We start from the raw sequence: 19944 nt of genomic DNA, 5'->3' as shown, positions 1-19944 counted from the left end.
TAGTACCAGAAAATGTGAGCCATTCTCCAGAGAAAAGATCAGCGGAAACAAACCTGAAATGACCCAAAGTGTTGGAATTGGCAAAGATTTTAAAGCAACTGTTATAATTGTTCTCAACAAAGAAAAACAGATTCACAAAGAAGAGAAGACATGGAGTCCGTGTGGTGGTGCAGCTGGTTCAGTTGCTGTCTGCGATGGCAGCATCCCATATGAACGTGGATCCCAGCTCCTTGCTAATGTGGAAGCAGTGGAAGATGGCCCAAGTGCTTGGACCCCTGCACCCACCTGGGAGACCTGGATAGAGTTCCAGGCTCTTGGTTTTGGCCTGGCCCAGCCCGGCTATTACAGCCTTTTAGGGAGTGAACCAGCACATGAAACATGGGTTACTTATTCTCTCTCCCTGTCTCCCTGTCTCCCTCTCTCCCCTCCTCGTGAGTGTGTGTGTGTGTGTCTTCCTCTCTTGCTGTAACTCTGCCTTTCAAATAAGCAAATAAGTCTTTATTTTTTAAAAAATGGAAATTATAAAATTAAAAATACAGTGTTTAGAATAAAATGTTTGATGAACATAAAGGCAAACCGGGTATAAATAAGCAGAAGTCAGTTGAACTTGGAGGAGGATCTGTAGAAGTGATCCAATCTGAAGATCACAGAGAGAGAAAAGATAGAGAACAGCAATGGTGGTAGAAACAAGTGGAGGGGCAGAGTGTGCGACTGGAGTCCAGCCAGCAGCGTGAACAGTGTCAGGAAAAAGGCCATTGCATCAGGTCCCGTCCCCAGGCAGCTCCCTGAGCCCTCAGCAGGATGAAGGTGATGGCTGCTGAAAAACAAGTGAGAACATTTGGAAAGCAGCCAAAGAAGAAGGACCCATCACAAGGGAACAGTTCAAGAGACTGTTCACTTCTCCTCGGAAACCTTGAAGGAGACCAGAAAACAGTCAAATTCCAAATCAGAATTACACATCCGGCAAAATCCCCTTCCAGAATGAAAGCAACATTAACACTCCAAGCCTCAACAACCCTGCTTGCCACTGGCCTCTGAATTCCAGGCACAGCCTCATCTCCCAGGGCCTTCTCTCCATACCCGCTTCTCCCCTTGACTTTTCCTCGTAGTTTAAGCTGAATTTTTTTTTCTGATTTCCACAGTCCAGAGCAAGTGGACAGATACACAGTGCCCTTTTGGAAGGATAAAAGCTGGTTCTTCTAGAGTGTTCAGTAAGGGAATTTAAGCCGAATCTTTACTGTTGACACATTGCTAGGTGCAATGATTGTAGAAATACATAAGAGTTAACTTGCTAAATCACATGCGAGTTACAGTGTATACATACATCAAAATCTCAGGGGCGAGAAGATGTCACCGTTTAGCTTATAGGGAGCTAACTAATGTTATTTGGCACTTCTAAAAATACTGATTTGAAAGGAAATTGTCTGGTAGTTGTAGATTGTATTATAAGTAGAATATAAATCTACTAAGCCAAAGATAGTAGCATTTGTAAGATTTTGACTCATTTTAATAACTCAGTTGAGGGTTTACAAAAACTGCTGAGTTAAAAACCAGAGGTTCTCAAGGCTTTGGACTCACTAGCTGATGGTTCCTCCGCTGTGTTGTGAACAGAAGCAGGGCCTGGCTTCCTCTGCCTTTGCTGACGGTTCTCTGCCTTGTGGCTGCTGTTTGAGAGGAGCGATGCCTGCCTGTTCCCACTGCTCATGGCAGGGGCCTCTCCAGACTTTCTCATTTGCCATTTCCTTCCATGTGCCTGGCTTGCTAACCAATGAGACCATCTGTCTGTCTGACTCTGTGTGCCCTGTACCCACAGAGCTGAGTCTATGTTCATAAGGTCCCCAGCTCCTGGCATGTCACCACTCTAACCTCAAATATGTACTAGCAGTTAATAGTAAGAAGGAAGCATGCCTGCAGACACCACCTCACACCTGCCGTGGACCAGGCACGGTGCTCATGGACATTCCTGCTTTACTGCGCAAAGCCTGCCAGCTTGACTTGTGCTGTTTGTCCCCATTTTGGAAGTGAAGAAATTGAAGCTGGAACGGATGAACTAGCCAGGGATCAGGAAACAAGGTGCTGGTATAGTGGTGCCATTGTTCTGTTGCCCCTCTGGTGGGCTCACTGCCTGCTTCTTCTCCTGGGTGCGGAATCACAGCTGTACTCCCGTGTATCCACAGACAATTGAGCAGGGACGAGTGCCCCATGTTACTCCAGAGAAGCTGCCCTTGGGACAGCTGAGAGGGCCCTGTCCAATGAACACTTCCACCACAGCCTGACTTCACCAACTGCCACACCTTCTCTAGTGTTAAACACAGAGGCATTTAATAAGAGAATCTTTAAATGAATCTAATTAACTTTATATGCAGTGGCGAAGGGTGGGAACTTCTGTTAAAGAACTATTCAAGGGAAATTAGACTTTACATAAAACGGGGAGCCACTTACTTGATAATGTGAGCCTTTTCCATGGTTTAGTCAGACACCTGTCTTTTTAATTATTAGAAGCCAGGAGCACAATAGGGAGAGTCCGACCTCCCCTTTCTCAGCCCTATGCTCATTCCCAGTCATTGGTGCTGCAGTTCAGTCCACAGGCAGCCTGGAGGCAGAGTCCCCTCTTCCCGGCACCTCATCTGTTGCACAGAAGGCCTTCAACTGACTGCACAGGGCCCACCCACACTGTGGAGAGCCGAATTAGCTTCACTCAGCTCTACTGATTTAAGTGTTAATGTCACAGTGATACCTAGACCAGTAAGTGACCAAATATCTGGGCACTTTGGCCATACCAAGATGACACAGAAAATAAAACATTTTCCAAAATTTGATTTGATAGAGACCTGTTTCCCTAAATAATCACACTCTGGGATGCAGTTGTCCTGTTGGGGAGCCACGTGCAGATGTTTGAAGTGCTCTGTCCTTGAACAAACACTGTGATCAGAGCTCCCGGAAACTCCCCAAGCATTGTCACGTTTCTGCCTGACTTCCTCACACCTCCTGAATTCCAGAGACAGTGGCTGCCGTCTGCTGGCACTGCCTGTCTAACTGTTTCTTGCTGGGCTGTTATGTCCCAGCGGTTGTCCCTGTTGGGGTCACTGAGATCTTGCTCTATCCTGTGACTCATCTGACTTATGCAGACCTCCTAGCCCAGTCCACAGGGCAGTTTGCAGTTACTGGCAGTGACTACCCCAGTGCCTGAGATGGAGATAACTCCAAGTTGGCCATCCCAAGATGGCCCCTGTTACACCTGTCTGCAACCTTGCCATGTGGGCTCTGGAAACCACTGTCCCTCCAGCTCTGAGAAGGCCACTCAACTCTCAGTCCTTTGAGCAGTCGACAGACACCTAGTAGAAAGATTCAACCCCCAAAACCAATGTTCCCCCCAGCTTTCAGCCCTCTTTGTTTTTTTTAAGATCCCGGCTGTATAATTTTCCAGAATGTTCTCTGAGCCCATAAAGCAGATTATTGCTTTTTCTATTGTCTTCATGTGGCTGCTGTTACAGGTTTGCCATCACTTCCTTTATGAATCTTCTAGTCTGTCTCCTTTCTGTAGTTTTAGTCTTTTATTGTTCCAGTGCCGTGGGTTTGAGGGCAGTGGGATTTTTCTCTAATGAATCAGGTTTTCATTTTACATATCCTTTCTACTCTGTTTCATCTTTTAGGTTTATTAATATCCTACTTTTGTGTATTGACTTTTGCTTTGCTTTTTTATAGTATTTTCACGAAGGACTATGTCGATGTGTAGCTGCACATGCTTGAGGTCTGAAAGCTGATGGGTTATAGCCTGATCATCACTGCAGCAGACATGTGCATTGAAGTCCTCTTTGACACTCACCCCGTCTTCTGGCATTTGTCCCTCCAGATCAGCCTTTGTTTTCTAGAGATATTATGAATGAACCAAATAATATATGCTCTTTTTAAAAGAGGCTTTAGTCTCTCAACATAACAGGAATATTCATCTGTGTGGTAGCATTCTTTTTATTGCTAAGTTGTATTCCTGTTACGGAGTGTGAGCAAGATCACTCCAGACATGTCTAAGGAGTCTTTATTAAGGAGTCTTTATTAACCAAGCTTGGTGATAATAGAACATATTAGAAATAGCAAATCACAAGTCCATATGGCAGTCCAACCAATCATAATGCAACCAAACATAATCCAAAAGGGGAACAAATGGCCATTATCCTAAGTCCATCCGTTAAGCTGAAGACCTATGTCCCAGCTTCCCCAACAATATAAGTTATCCTAAAAGACATGCAATGAATATCCTGGACACACTTGCAAAGCTGCAGACATTCACTTTTCCCTGGCTTTTCTGCCCACATCCCATCACTGCCAGATCTCACCTCTCCTGGAACTCCTGATATTACACAAACAAGAAACAACATTACTATATCCATTGTCCCATCTAAGCAGTACACAGGGACCATGATTGCTCCGACCAGCAGAGCCAGTAATGTGGACAGGGAGAGTCTCTAGGGATGAAGCACCAACAGGAGACCAGTGATGGTAGAAGTCTCTGCGAAGTCTCGCTTTATTGCTCCTTCACCTCTCCTTATATACCCCACCCCCGCCCCGCGTCCTAATTTAGCCAAAATATTGGGTACAGATTAGTCCAATTAGTCTCAATTAGTCTAGGTGTTTTTAGCCACAAGCCCAGTTCCTATTCCTGCCCAGCTCAATGAGCACTAATCAACTTCTTAGCCCACTGTCAATGGGTGCTGGCTGTCACTGGCTGTACCCCATAACATTCCATTATCTGGATGTGCCATAGATTTTCTCCATTTAGTTAATGGTCTTTTAATCAGGCTTTATTGTATATATTTTTTTAAGATTTATTCATTTTATTACAGCCAGATATACACAGAGGAGGAGAGACAGAGAGGAAGATCTTCCATCCGATGATTCACTCCCCAAGTGAGCCGCAACGGGCCGATGCGCACCAATCCGAAGCCGGGAACCTGGAACCTCTTCCGGGTCTCCCACACGGGTGCAGGGTCCCAAATCTTTGGGCCGTCCTCGACTGCTTTCCCAGGCCACAAGCAGGGAGCTGGATGGGATTAGAACCGGCGCCATATGGGATCCCGGGGCTTTCAAGGCGAGGACTTTAGCCGCTAGGCCACGCCGCCAGGCCCTGTATATTTTTTTTTAATTATGCTTTTGGATGTGTAATTTATAAATCAATATGGGGAGAACTGTGTCTTCTAACCCATTCTAGCAGTAAATGCCTTTTTATTTCTTAGCAGCATATTGTGGTTTTCAGTATATAGGTCTTGAACTTTTTAATCAAATTTATTCCTATTTTACATTTATTGTACAATTGTGGTTATTTTTACATTTTCCCACTTGTATTTGTTGCTACAATGTAGAAGTAAAAATGACTTTGAATATTGGTCTTGTGTCTTGCAACCTTGCCAAACTCATTTGCTAAGTCTAGTGGTTTTTTTCGTTGACTCCATTGAATTTTCTATACACACAATCGTATCTTTTGTGGATAAAGACAGCTTTATTTCTTCCTTCCAGATCTAGTTGCTTTTTATCTCTTTTTCTTGTTTTATTGCAATGGATTGAATAAAGGCTCCAGTAGAGTGTTAAGTAGTAGTGATGCGAACAAATGTATTTGTCACACGGCTAAACTCAGCCTTCCAGCAGGAAGTTATTGCAACTGCTCGTTGTCCAGATTGCTGTGATTAGATGAGTAAATCCTCTGTTACTGGTTTACAGAAAGTTTAGCATTAGGAACAAATATCGAAATGTGTTAGAAGCTTTTCTGATACCTACTCAGATAATTATATGGATTTTCTTTTTCAGGTTGTTCATACAGTGAGTTACATTTGTATTCTAATGTTAATGCAATCTTGTATTAACAAAATAATCTTTGTCTATAGTGATTTTATACATAGTTGAATTCAGTTTGTTAAAATGTTGTTTATACTTTTTCCAGTTCTATTAATCAGGTTTCTCTTGCAACATTTTTGTCTGGCCTGAGTACTGAGATAATACTGGATTATTGGAATGGATTGAGAAACATCTGGGAAGTATGCCAACATTTGCAATTTCATAGAAGAGTTTCTATGCAACATTTCTTTAGATGTTGGTAGAATGCACCACTAAAGCCATCTAAGTCTGAAATTTTCTAGGTGGAAAAAATTTCATCTCCAGATTCAATTTCTTTTTTACAAGGTCTGGAGTTATTGAGTGTATGTATTTCTTGAATAAGTTTTAGTAATTTGTCTCTTTCAAGGACTTTGTGTTAGCATGAAATTACATGTTACCTATCCGTTACCCCAGAATCCGGATGCTGTCACTTTCTGTTCTGGATAATGGTAATTTGTGCCCCTCTCTGATTAGTCTTTCTAGAGGTTATCCATTTTTATTGACCTTGTTAAGATCCAACTTTTGTTTTTGTTCGTTGATTTTTCTCTGTGGTTTTCCTGTTTTCTAACTCAATGATTTTTTTGATGTTCCTCGTTGTTTACCCTGTTTGGTTTATTTTTGGCTGAATTTGCTCCTTATTCTTGTTTCTTTAGGTGAAAGCCAAGTATGTAATATTGTCTTTCATCTATCTAGTAGTGATTACAATAATTACTACCATGGCTTTTCTATCAGTTCTAGCATCTACATCGGTTTTTGATTGATTAATTGCGTGGTTGTTCTCGTTACAGATTATCTTTTTCTGCCTGTTGGCCAACTGGGAAATTATTGGCTGCTAGGCAGTGTGAATCGTACATGATGAGTGATGGACATTTTGTGTTCCTAGAACTACTCTCAGTCCATCTTCTGTTACGCAGTTAGGCTACTCAAGCACAGTTTGATGTTTCCAGGCGTAGCTTTTCAGATTAGTTAGGTAGGATTGGGGTGGTACTCGGGGTGGCACTGATCAGTTCCCACTGCAGTCCTACGACCCTTCCGTTGGACTCCTCAGTGCCCCTCGAGCTATGAGGTTCAAGTCGGGGCGTGTGTATGGGCGCTCCCCGCAGGCCTGTCAAGCTGTGGTTGGGGCCCAGTGGTTCTTCCTGCAGACCTCGGCAGTATCCTCACGCAGCTGTGATGGCCTTTCCTGCAGGTCCCTGCCCAGGGGCCTGGGGTCCTCTCTCTGGGCTTCCTCTCCCCCTAGGCTCCTTCCTGCAGATTGCAGTCACCTTAGACTGTCTCAGCTCTCAGTTCCTTGGCCCGCTCCCCAGCTCTTCTCCCTGCAAGGTATGGGCGCAGATGGCACCTCCTTGGAAACCTCTCCCTCGTGGTACAGTAACAAGTCCTCACTCCCTGCCCTGTCCTGTCCTGGGCACAAGGCATTTGAGGAAAATTGTGCAGTGAGTGAGCACAAATAGAGGCTGCCCAGCACATGGTGTGGAACCCATGAAGGCAGAGCCCCCAGAGTCTAGCCGTGCTGACAGAACCAGGCCCTTCAGGGGGACTGAGGTGGAATGGCAGGTCCCCAGCTGAGCTTTCCAAGGAGCTCAGGTGTCACTGGGCACTATGAACAGAGCTGGGCTGAGGCGTACAGCTGAGGGTTCGAGTTAACACTGGGCTTGATGCATCCCTCATGCCACTGTGGTGTGTGTCATCCCCAGCTGCGGTGCCCCTCTCCACATCCCCGAGGTGAAGCTTCTTTCTTTTTCCTCTGGGGAGCTGACCGTGTTCCTCCCTACCGAGGTGAAGGCCATAGGGACTGCGAGTGACCGTGTCCTGCCGCTGCAGGAGCTGGCCATGAGGAGGCTGCACCACACCTGCCACACTCTCCTGAAAGGTACGCGGGCTTCTCCTCCCTTTGGCTGGTGTGTGTGCGTGTGTGTGTCTATGCGTGTGGTAGTGTGTGTTTGCGTGTATATGTTACTTAAAAGGCAGAGAGAGAAAAAGAGAGTGCTTATTTCCTGGCTCACTTCCCAAATGTCCCCAGTACCTGGGGCTGGGCCCGGTCTAAGACAGGGAGTCTGGAACTCAGCCAGCCAGGTCTCCCACAGGAGCGGCAGGAACCTCAGTTCTTGAGCCATCACTGTTGACTCCAGGGAGTGTTGGCAGGAAGCTGCATCAGGAGCAGAGCTGGAACTCCAAACCAGTGACTGTGATGGTGGCTGTCAACCTCACAAGGAACGATTTAACTGATGTGCCAGACACCACCCTTGAATAAAGCTGGTGCTTAGTGTTGTCTGTCTGTCGTTGTTTAAAAAAAAATTCTTAATATGGCAAAATACACGTAACACAGTTTGCCACTTGTACCAGCTTCAAGTGGCATTAGTGCTTGCACAAAAGAGAAAACATGTTAGTATTTTGACAGTCCTGATTCCTTTATCAACCTGCACAGAAATAAAGAGGATTCCTTAAAATACAGTCTTTGTTCACATCGGAGGGTGGATGAAAATGGAAGGAGATCAGAGGATGGGGCTTTGGTTAAGCTGAAAGGTGCCTGTCAAGAAAACATTGGAAAGATCTCCTTGGCACCACGGTACATGCTGCCGCAGAGAGAAAAAGAGAGTGCTTATTTCCTGGTTCACTTCCCGAATGCCCAGAGTCTCTGCTGCCTGCTCACATCCGAGAACGTGGAGAGAGGTCCTCCAGGAGCCGCATTCTCGGCACACGCCAGCTCGTTGTTGGAGAGGATGTGTCAGCTGCTGGTGTATAGATCTGCAAGACTTAAAGAAAAAACTAGACACTGCTAATCAGAAAAATATATTTCAGGTGTTTTTAAAGCTGTGAAATGTTTGTCTACTTAAGAGAGGAGAGAGAAAATCCACATAAAAAGAATTAATGTTAACCCTCCAGGAATGTCTAGTACAAAGCTAAGTTGTTTTCTAAAACAAAAAAACAGAAAAACACGTTTTCTCACCCACCAGTGAACCGTGTTTTCCCAAGTGGTTATTGATGGATTAGTCAGGACAAATAGAAAAAGCAAGAAGCTCATTTGTATTTCCCTCCCAAAGGCGAGTGGAGAAGTTTTCTTATTCGTGTCATCGGGAACATTCTCTCTGCTGGAGGTTGATACTCATAGAAACCCAGCATAAATGAGCGCTGCCGGCTGTGGAGGAGAGGCCTGCTGTACTCGCTTGCAGTGGTTTTCATCTTCATGTCTTGCTTGTTGCTTTCAGTGAACATGACCTAGCCGGGGTTGATGTCCGACTACCTAGTTGCCCAGTGACTGTGGAGAGACCTGAGTAAAAGTCAGATTCAGCCTTCGGTCCCAGGCCTGTTCCAGTTCTCGGACTCTGGGCAAATTGATGACTTTCCAATCTTCATACTTGATCTTTCCTTGCCAGTGCTTCTGGTTGGGTTACCATTTAAAGGTAGATTGCATTTTCCGTTAGTATCAAAATGCAAAAAAATAATAATCCATCATTTCCAAATAATATTAGATGCAAATCCTCAAGTGCCCATTGGCATTTTCAACATGAAGCACATGGGCAAACAGTGCTTACCTGGTTAAAGGGAAAACTTCTGAGAAGCCGACTTGAAGGAATCATGGTCTTTTTAACTCCGTGTGTGATGTGCCTTTGTTTTCCAGATTTGAACTTTCTGTCTCCGATCTCGTTACCCAAAAGCCTGCTGGAGCTGCTGCACTGCCCCCTCGGGCACTGTCACCGGTGCAGTGAGCCCATGTTCACCATCGTCTACCCCAAGCTCTTTCCCTTGAGAGAGACGCCCATGGCTGGCCTGCACCAAGGGTGAGCATGCCTAAGTGGGTCACACGCGAGTTAGAAAGTAAGTGACTTTCCGGGCTCATAACTGCTGCCTGAGATTGAGCTAAATGAAATCACGTTTCACTGCCATAGAAACGCTGTCCTTTGTGGAAAACTCCTATTGCATGTCTTGTCCCAAGTCATTCTTATTGGTGAGAATGTTTTCCAGCTGTTTCCAGGTTCTCAATAACTTTTAGACAATAAGAAATACAAGAAAAAAAATTATGTCCTGGGACAAGCTCTGTTCTTCTGGTTAATCGACATGAGTGACTGAAAGAGTGACTTGGGTGTGTGTGTGTGTGTGTGTGTGTGTACATGTGCACTTGCATAAATACCTGTGTTTCTGTTTTCAATTTGTCACCTTCCAAATGGCATTCTCATGCCACTCTGTTTCTTGGCGCAGTGCCTTGAATTTGCTAAGAATGTTCACTAAGTGAAAATAATAACAATAAAATGCTATGGCTCTTCACTTACCCATCAAATGTGGGGTCCTGCAGTGACATGACACCTCCTGCCTGTCCTTGCTGCCAGGGAAATTCGTGTTGTAATCATTGAAACAGAAACGTCTCCCATCACAACTGAACTTTTGTTGGAGTGGCAGTGTGGTGTGGTGAGAACACAGCCCAGGCGGGCTGCAGGCCTGGCTCCGTGAGAGCGTGGGCGAGCTGTGAACATCTCTCAGCTACCAAGCTGCGTGCAGCCTGTGTCAGGGCTGTGGTGAAGGCAAATGCTGGCATAGAAATGCACCAAATGCCGTTAGCACTGGCGTCTCCCTCCCCAGCCTCCCCCGGCTGTGTGTAGCTTTTTCTTGTTCTGGATGGTCCTGTTTCGTATTGTTTTCATTCCCTGTCTCCTTGCCCAGTATTGTTCACAGTTTCCACTTACAGGAGTCCTGCTCCAAACCTTGCTAATTTGCTACTTCTAATCTCTGGTGATCAGATAGCTGAATTTTGGGGAATTGTCAGATTGAGGGGAATTGCATTTAAATTATAGACAAAAGGGCTAAGCCAGTTTCTAAGTACATTTCCTACACAAACAGAGTTAGCAATGCAATGGTCATATCTATGTGCAGTAGTTGCACATAGTGATCGGGCCCTGACTCCAACCCCTCCCCTGGAGAGCCGAGGGAGTTACTGGACATCTCTGAACGTGACAGTACTGGTAACACCCACTTGCTGTGGCCGCTATGAGGAGCCCCGGACAGCGCCTGGCAGCCTGTCGTGTCTGCTCTGTAGTGTGGAGGCCATGAATGCCTTAATTTTGGTGTGTTTTTAGCAGATGACCTTGATATTGACAAGGGATCACCAGAGGACAATCTTACTTCATTTAAACTGCAGTTAAAATTCTTGTGCATTGTTCCTGTGCAACTTCCTGTAGCAGATATATCCTTACTGTAAAAATGGAAATGGAAATGAAACAGTTCACTCAGTCTCTGAATCTCCAGTTAAAAAATCAACTGTCTTGTTACTGTGTCATTTGTTGATGACAATGGAATAGGCTCATTAAATGAAGACACTAACTTTGGGTGAAATTTCTTTAAATATTTACTTCTTTTTGCTGGAAAGGCAGATGTGCAGAGAGACAGAAAGATCTTCCGTCAGCTGGTTCACCCCCTAAATAGCCATAATGGCCAAAGCTGAGCTAACCCTAAGCCAGGAGCCAGGAGCCTCTTCTGGGTCTCCCACACGGGTGCAGGGTCTCAAACTCTTGGGCTAACCTCTACTGCCCTCCCATGCCATAGCAGGGAGCTGGATGGGAAGTGGAGCAGCCGGGACACAAATTGGCGTCCATATGGGATCCCAGCACATGCAAGGTGAGGATTCAGCCACTTAGACCATGGTGCCAGGCCCAACTTTGGATGAAATTCAAAGATGTATTCAGCGTGCGCTTTCCCTGTTGACTGCCACCTGCTTCCCTGCCGTAACTTGACATTGTGTCGGTCCGTGAATGCACAGTGCTAATTAAGTAAAAAGTGTCCTGTGCCAGAGTGGCCAAGATAGCGACGTGGCTTTCTGTGGAAAGTTAATGTGGGGGTCTGAGGCTGACTTTGTGGTTTTCATTTCATCCACCAGACTGTGCCTTCCCAGGTTGCCATGGAGATTGTATTATAAGTGCTGACTGCAGTTTCTGCCATGGTCTTTAGAGCAACTTTCTCCCATAATTGAAAAACCAAGTCCTTGAATCTCCAGTAGCTTGTTGCTGGAAGCAGAATCAATATTTTTTAAATTTTAATTAATTTTTTATACATTTGAAAAGCAAAAAATTGATCGATCCATCGTCTATCCTCTGGTTCACTCCTTAAGTGCCTATAACACATGGACAGGATCAGGCCAAAACAAGGAGCCAGTGACTCAGCCTGGACCTCCCCTGTAGAGAAGGTGGCCTCAGGCACCTAGCCACCCTGCGGCTTCCCAGCGTGTGCCGGAGCAGACCTGAACCTGTCACTGCGACACGGGATGCTGGTTCCATGCAGTGTTCTAACTGCCTTGTAAAATACACACTCCGAGTATTTAAGGTATTGTAAACTCTAAGCAGCCATGGTAATATTTCAAGCTACCTAAAGAATTCAGTCAGCATTGCTTATTAAAAAATAATACACTGTGTCATCCAACATTTAATTCAGTAGCGTCATCTGGCATTGTTTTCAAGGAGAGCATGTGAATATTACTCTAAGCGAATTCCATGAAGTGTTAGTTTCAACCTAAGTTTAATACAGAGCAAAGGAGAGAGAAAGCACAGTATTTCTGCCTCAACAATAAATACCCAACATTTTTGCATATACACAGCAGGGAAGAATGACTTGAATATTCATGACTTCTGATCCTACAGGCGTAGTGAATTTTTCAGTCCCAAGATTTATTGTCCATCTATTAAACTGGGGAAGTTCAAGTAAGGGGATTGTTTGTCACTAGTCTAATTCAGTCTCCTTGTCTCAGACGAGAGAAACAGAGAACCCCTCCTGTACAGTGTGGTCACTCGGTGCTCTTCGTACCAGCGTCTGTGGAGATTGCCCACAGCAGCACACTGTTGCTTCTTCAGGGACGGCAACATGAGAGTCCTATGACACACCCGCGCTCACACCCCTTCCCTGAACTGGAATCAGACCCCCCAACCTCTCCCCAGCTAGGGGCTCTTCATGATGGCTCCTGCTTCAGAAAGTAATACACTCATCCCTGCAGTTCAGGGCTCCCACTGCTCCCTCCTCAGCTCCAGTCCTTTGGAAGTGCTGCGCTCAGAACTTAGGGCAAATCCTTAGAGCCAGCCGTCTGACCCTCGCTGGAGGCTGGGATAGAGCACAAGTCGCTTGATTCCAGGCTCTGTGCTCCGCACCCCTCGGCCCACCCCCAGGCTGGCTCTTCCTCCCCCGTGAGGATAATGCATGTCAGCTCTGTGTGCCCATCCTGGCGGGTCATGGTCTGACCCCTTTCTTCATCTGTGTCTGCCCTGTTCAGTCCGCACTGGCAGCATCTCGCCTGAAATGGCTGCTGAGACCCCCACCCCAATTCCAGCCCCAGTTGCCCACACCTCCACTGCCTTCACAGCCTTGTGTTTTTCATATAAATAGGCTGGGAAAATCCAAATCCCTGAAGATCTGATTGCTTTTTCTTTGTAATTCCCTCAGATTATCACTCAGCAACAGGGCTGGGCAAGGCTGCCCCTTCACCACTTAGCCCCAAAGTCTCTTCCACTGAATCTCTGAAGACATCTTGAGCTGGGCCAAGTGTGATGGCACAACACAGAGTTAAACTTTGCCTCTTGTGCTGTTTGAGTTTTAAAAATATCTCTCTGTATTTGCATAGCTCACTGCTTTGGGGATCCTTGTCTTCCAGACTGGAGTGATTACAGATGTACCAGATGGCAAGGCTCCCCTGCCCACCCCAACCACCATGGGCCAAGGGAGCAGTGTGGACTCCCTTTCACTCTTCCCCAGCAGTTATTTCTTTAGTACTCTCTGCCCTCTGGTCCTTACACCACGTTTCAGGTTTGTTCATCTGTGGCTATTAACCTTGTTCTGTACTATTACTGGTATTACTTGCATATTTGGGAGGTTTTCTACAATTTCAGCAGAAATCTAGTCATGGGCACCCTCTGAAAAGCAGCATGAAGTTTCCTACAGGTTAGATGTTCTTATAGAAATGTAAGTAAGTTGTTCTTGATGGTGAGTGGCCATCTGCTTTGTGCCACACTTAGTACTAGGGAATTCTGATTGACTCATTATTTTCCTATTCACAAGTAGACATCAAAAAGTTCTTGGAGAATGGAATCAAAAATAAGTTCATTTTACAACCCCCCCAAAAAAAAAACTGAAATGCATGCAGATAATAGCACTTCAAAAAGTTCTTGAAGATGTATATTATGAAAAAACTATTCATAAGTTCATTTTTTGTACCAAAATTAATAGCTTCTAGTTCAGTTTTCCACCAACTTTTTTGAAATAGCCTCCAGGCTCTCCCTGGCATTTAAGCCTCAGCTGCAGCACACAGACTCCTGCGTGGGACATAGTCACTGTGAGCATCAATATTAAGAAGCAGATAAAGTATGATATAGCTTATTCTTCCTAAGTGACTCTGTCCACAGGCGGGGGAGTTCATCTTTGCAGCTGTGGCTTACAAATGTTGTTACTCTTTGGCTTGAATCTCTCCATGAGTCAAAGATATGCTTTTTGTTTTTAAATCAGGAAACACATTTGCAGGAGATAAGACACATACACACACACACACGTAAAGATACTCATGGGCTCCAGTATGTGCCAACAGCATTGTGATTTGTTCTTTTCTGAACAGTGGCATTTCTGTATTTGAAAAACAAGCTGACATGCTCTTTCTTCTGCTTCCCTGTAAACATGCTCAAAGATTTCAGTGTAACACATGTCTTGTCTGGGATTCTTTGGTGAATTCAGCAGCATTGTCTGAACAGTAGGGCCCATTGCTTCACCCATAGCTTCTCCCTACTCTCGTGTCTGTGGTACTACAGTTCTCCACCATCACGGCTTTAGCCAATGCAAATGAATTCTTAAGGCAGCTGATGTATTGGTGTTTCTAGTGATTCCAATGACTAAGACACTAACAGAGGCTGAACGTTGTTAGATGAGTCTCACAGAAGCAGGTAAGCAGATGCACCTTGGATTTCTTTGCCATGCAGACACGACACAACCGGGTTATCCATCCCATCTCTTGAGCTGGGAGGCAGGCCATGGTTATCTAGCAGACAACGTGCTTCGGTACGTGTAAAGCCCACCTCTTCCTGGACATGTCTCTTTTGCTTGGATGCCCTGCGTTTCCAGTCTCAATGGTTGTGATGTGAAGTGCAGCTTTTCTATGAATGATTTTCATGTAACAGTTATCTCCAATAGGGAGCAGGCTGGTGTTGTGACATAGAGGTTAAACTGCCACACAGGTACCCTATGTGAGCGCCTGGTCACTCCTCTTCCCATCCAGCTCCCTGCTAAAGCACCTTGGAAATCAGCAGCAGATTCAAGTGCTTGGGCCACTGCCACTGACATGGGAAACCCAAATAAAACTGCAGACTCCTGGCTTCTGCCAGACCCTGCCCAGTCGCTGCAGCTGTGTGGAGAGTGAACCAGTGAATGCAAGGTCTCTTTCTCCCTCTGCCTTGGATTCTGCCTTTCAAATAAATAAATCTTAAGAAATAAAAAATTTTGTTAGTCCCCAAAAGTACACTTGACATTTAAGATCTTTTTGTGTCTGAAGTTCATTTCATTTGGTATTTCACAAATGTATATACATCATAGAGTAGATGAACTGAGAGGAGAACTGAGTTTCTAAGTATAATTTTCAAAACTTGGAAGTAAAGGCAGCTGTTCTGCCTCATGGTTCAGACACTTGGGTCCCATGTAGGAATGCCTAGCTTTGGTGCCTACCCCCAGTTCCCATCTGAGCTCCATGCTCATGCAGACCTTGGGAGGTTGCCTTAAGCAATTGGGTCCATGCTACATACAGGGTGCCTGGATTGAGGTCCTGACAGCATCCCAGCCCAGCTCTGGCCATTACAGGTACTGGGGAAGTGAACCACATGATAGAAGCTCTCAGTGTGTGTGTGTGTGTGTGTGTGAAATTAGAGAAATGCAATAGTTGAAATTTTATGTATTCTCCTGAAATAAAAAAAATATTAAAAGCGATGCTTGATTTTTCACTCTCTTAGATATCATTTGGAAACCATTTTTTAAGTTTTGTCCAGGTTAACTTTACCCAAGCTGGTGCTGTTCGTGTGCTCAGAAATCTTTCCTCCCCCCAGTCATGAAACCATTCTGTTTCTGTCAGCTGGTACCAAGCTGTCTTGTTTATTACGATGACTGTACTGTAGGCCTTACTATCAAGTAGAATTATTCACCTTTCAAGATTCCTGCAGCTGTAAAGGCTGTGCTTTTGTATTAAACTTCCTGTAGAAGTTTCCCGTTGAGATGTTTTTATCAGAATTGCATTTAACCTAGGCAGCACTTTGTGGAGAACTGACATCTCTGGCTTGAGTTCTGATTCATGAGTACAGTATTTTTTTCATTTAATTTAAACCTTTTATTGCTTTCATCAGCATCTGATTTTCCGTATGTAGGTTCTTGTTTTATTAAGTTTATATCCAAGTGGTTGCATTTTTTAAAGATATATTATTTTTGCTTTAAAGCCAGAGTTGCAGAGGGGCGGGGAGAGACAGAGAGAGCTTCCTCCTACTGGTTCATTCCTCAGATGGCCACAATGGCCAGAGCTGGGCTGCTCCAAAACTGAAAGCCACGAGTTTCTTCTGGGTCTCCCATGTGAGTGCAGAGGCCTAAGGCCTTGGGCCACCTCCGTGGCTTTTCCAGGCCATTCGCTGGGAGTGGAATCAGAAGTAGAGCAGCGGAGACTCAAGCCTGTGCCCGTATGGAATGCTGGAGCCACTGATGGAGGATTGGCTTGTTATGACACTGCACTGGGCCTCAAATATTTAACTCTCTAAATGCATTTTTTCATTTATTTGGAAGGCAAAGCTAGAGAGAGAGAGAGAGAGAGATCGTCCATCTACTGATTCACTCCTCGAACACCCAGAATAGCTAGAATTGGGCCGGGTCAGAAACAGGAGCCACTCACCAGGATCTCGTGGTAAGTGGCAGGGCCACATGAGCTGTCCTCTGCTTGCTCCCGAGGGGTTCTGGCTGGGAACTCCATGGGACTCAAGGGACCTGGGAGAAAAAGTGGCTTTCTTTCTGCGGTATTTATTTTGTTCTATTTTTATTTTCCTCATGTTTGTCGTTAGTGTATGGAAATGTCTTTGGTATGTGTGTATTAACCTCACGTGCTGGAAGATTGCTAAACTGGCTGACCAGTTCTGGGAGTCTGCGGATTCCCTGAGATTTCCTATGTGGACAGTTGGGCCATATCATCTTGCAGAGGAGTTGTTTTATTTCTTCCTTTCGATCTGTATGCCTTTTATTTCTTTGCTTTGCTTTATTGCAGGGATTAGGACTTCCTGTCCTGTGTTGACTAAGTAGTGAGACTTGACCTCCTTGTTCCCATTCTGAGAAAGAAAACATTGGCCTTCCACAGCTGAGTGCAACAGTGCCAGAGAGGCTTTGGCCCGTTCTCTCCATCTGACTGACAAAGAGCTCAGTGCACACCTTGCTGAGAGTGGAATTTGTGTTTTGTAAGATGCCTTTTCTGAGTCTGCTGAAGTGACCATATGGTTTTTCTTCAATACCCTGCTTATATGACAGATGATACGGGTTCTCAAACTTTATCCCAGACTCTAAAATACCTAGAATAATTTCGATTAAATCACACTGCAAAATCCTTTTTATGCATTTCTGAGTTGTTAGTACCTTGCTGAGGGACCATGAAAGACACTATTTTAAATGTCTATTTTAAATGGACATGCGTCTGTGTGCAGTTGTTGATAGTACTCCCTCATTTCTCTTTAAAGATCACAAGCTTTGTTGTGATGTCACCCACCTCGTCCCTAATGCTATAGTTTCTCTCCTTTTGTCTTTGCCCACCTTACCAGTTATTGGGGTTTTTGTTTTGTTTTTGTTTTTTATATTTTATTTGAAAGAGAGAGTTATAGGAAGAAGGAGAGACAAAAAAGGGAAGAGAAGAAAGAGATCTTCCACCTGCTGGTTCACTCCCCGAATGACTGGACCAAGCTAAAGCCAGGAGCCTGGACCTCTGCTTGGGGGGCAAGGGCCCAAATGCTTGGGCCATCTTGTGCTGCTTTCCCAGGCACATTAGCAGAGGGGGAGGGGTCAGAGGTGGAGTGCTAGGACATAAACCAGTGCTCATACGGGATGCTGACCTTGTGGGCAGGGGTGGCGGAGGGGCGGGGAGCGGTGAGGGGCAGCTTAACCTGCCATGCCACGCTGCCAGCCGTATAAGCTTAGATTATTGATTTGAGATATTTGTTTTCTAAATGGAGGCATTTAGTGCTATAAAGTTCTCTCAGCAATGCTGAAGCTATATCCAAAAATATTTGTAAAATGTGTATCTGTTGGGCCCAGTGTGGTGGCCCAGTGGCTAAATCATCCCCTTGCAAGTACCAAGATCCCATATGGGTGCTGGTTTGTATCCTGGCTGCTCCACTTCCCATCCAGCTCCATGCTTGTGGCCTCGGAGGACAGTAGATGATGGCCCAGGGCCTTGGGACACTCCAGCAATGTGGGAGACCCAGAAGAAGGTCTGGCTCCTGGCTTCGGATGGGCTCAGCCTCAGCCATTGAGGCCACTTGAGGTGTGAACCAGCAGATGGAAGATCTTTCTCTGTCCTCTCTGTAAATCTGCCTTACTGATAAAAATAAATCTTTAAAACAAATTGTATCCATTGGAAGCATAGAAAGTGAGAATTCCCATCCAGTGACTCACTCCCCAAACACATGCAGTGGTACCCCAGCAGGCAGCTGGAAAGCCTCATGTTCCTGTGGATAGCAGGAACCCTACTAGCTGTGTTATTACCACTGTCTCAGTGGTCTGCAGCGGCAGGAACCTGGGAGTCGCAGGTGACAGGATCTTAATCTCTGGGCCAACAGCCTACCTGCCCCATAGCTGAGGCTTTTTTCCAAAATCTTTACTTACACGAGACAGAGAGATGGAAAGTGTCTGGTTGTCCTCCCTCACTGATTTCAGAGCCCAGGAGTGTTTGGTGCAGTGTTTGATCCGAGCATCAGATAAGACCAAGGAAGCGTGTCCTTTCCTTTCTGTGTTTTTGAACCTTCCTGACCTTTCTGTTGCTAATCTCTGGTTTGTTTCCACCGCGGTCAGAAGCACACTTGGTGACTTCGACTTTCTTTGGACTGATGGTTCTTCGTTCTCTGATTTCCTAGTGGATGTTTGGGCTGTTGATTTGAATCCTTCTTTTAAAACTACATATAGATAGTCTTGAAGTTCGCTGTTAAGAACTGGTTTTGCTCTGTTGTCCAGCCACAGATCCACGGTTCATTGTGATGTTCAGCTCTGGACCTTCCCCGATTCTGCTGATAGTTGAGCCCCTTGCTGGGAGTAGGTTGTTAAATGTTTCTAGCTCTGATTATGAATTTATCTGCTTCTTTGTCTTCCAGCTCTATTTTTTTTAAAGATTTATATATTTTATTACAAAGTCAGATATACAGAGAGGAGGAGAGACAGAGAGGAAGATCTTCCATCCGATGATTCACTCCCCAAGTGAGCCGCAACGGCTGGTGCTGCGCCAATCCAAAGCCGGGAACCAGGAACTTCTTCTGGGTCTCCCACATAGGTACAGGGTCCCAAAGCTTTGGGCCGTCCTCGACTGCTTTCCCAGGCCACAAGCAGGGAGCTGGATGGGAAGTGGAGCTGCCGGGATTAGAACCGGTGCCCATGTGGGATCCCGGGGCATTCAAGACAAGGACTTTAGCTGCTAGGCCACGGCGCCGGGCCCTTCCAGCTCTATTTTTAATAGTTTTACTCATACAGCTCATCCTTTAAATTGTACAGCTGGCTTCTAGTGTGTCCACAGATCTGTTCAAATTAACTACTTGATGCTGGAATATTTTCTTGCCTCTAAATGAAGTTCTGATCTGAGGCTGTTACCCTTCTGTCCTCATGTACTCATTCCCAGGCAGCTGCTTCCTGCCCTCCGCCTCTGCAGACCTCCCAGTCCAGTCCTGGTGGTTCCAGTTGTGCTTCTAGTAAACAGGCAGGTGGAATTTGGAGAAGGTTCATTCCTCCCTCCCCGCTAGCCTGGGGAGAGTGTGTGCTCTCCCCACTGGGGAACTTGCCTGCTGCGAGTGCCCAGTTTAGAAGGAGACACTGCAGTCTGGTCCTGCTACGCAACCAGTTGGCTGAGCT

At 45.5% G+C, this 19944-nt stretch overlaps 1 protein-coding gene across 3 annotated transcripts in view; it reads left to right on the top strand.

The window, feature by feature from the left end:
* Nucleotides 1-19944, top strand: part of LRRC28 (leucine rich repeat containing 28) — a 120245-nt gene that overhangs the window by 99974 nt on the left and 327 nt on the right. For all 3 annotated transcript variants that reach the window (XM_058666586.1, XM_036495549.2, XM_004593162.2), the window contains 2 exons: nt 7563-7738; nt 9488-9647. In XM_058666586.1, the coding sequence (XP_058522569.1) occupies nt 7563-7738; nt 9488-9647 (336 nt within the window). The remainder of the gene's footprint in view (nt 1-7562; nt 7739-9487; nt 9648-19944) is intronic.

Source organism: Ochotona princeps, chromosome 6 (assembly GCF_030435755.1).
Source record: "Ochotona princeps isolate mOchPri1 chromosome 6, mOchPri1.hap1, whole genome shotgun sequence".
NCBI classification, from domain to species: Eukaryota; Metazoa; Chordata; class Mammalia; order Lagomorpha; family Ochotonidae; genus Ochotona; species Ochotona princeps.
Note: the sequence above shows the minus strand (reverse complement) of the source record. Positions and strands in the feature narration are given on the sequence as shown.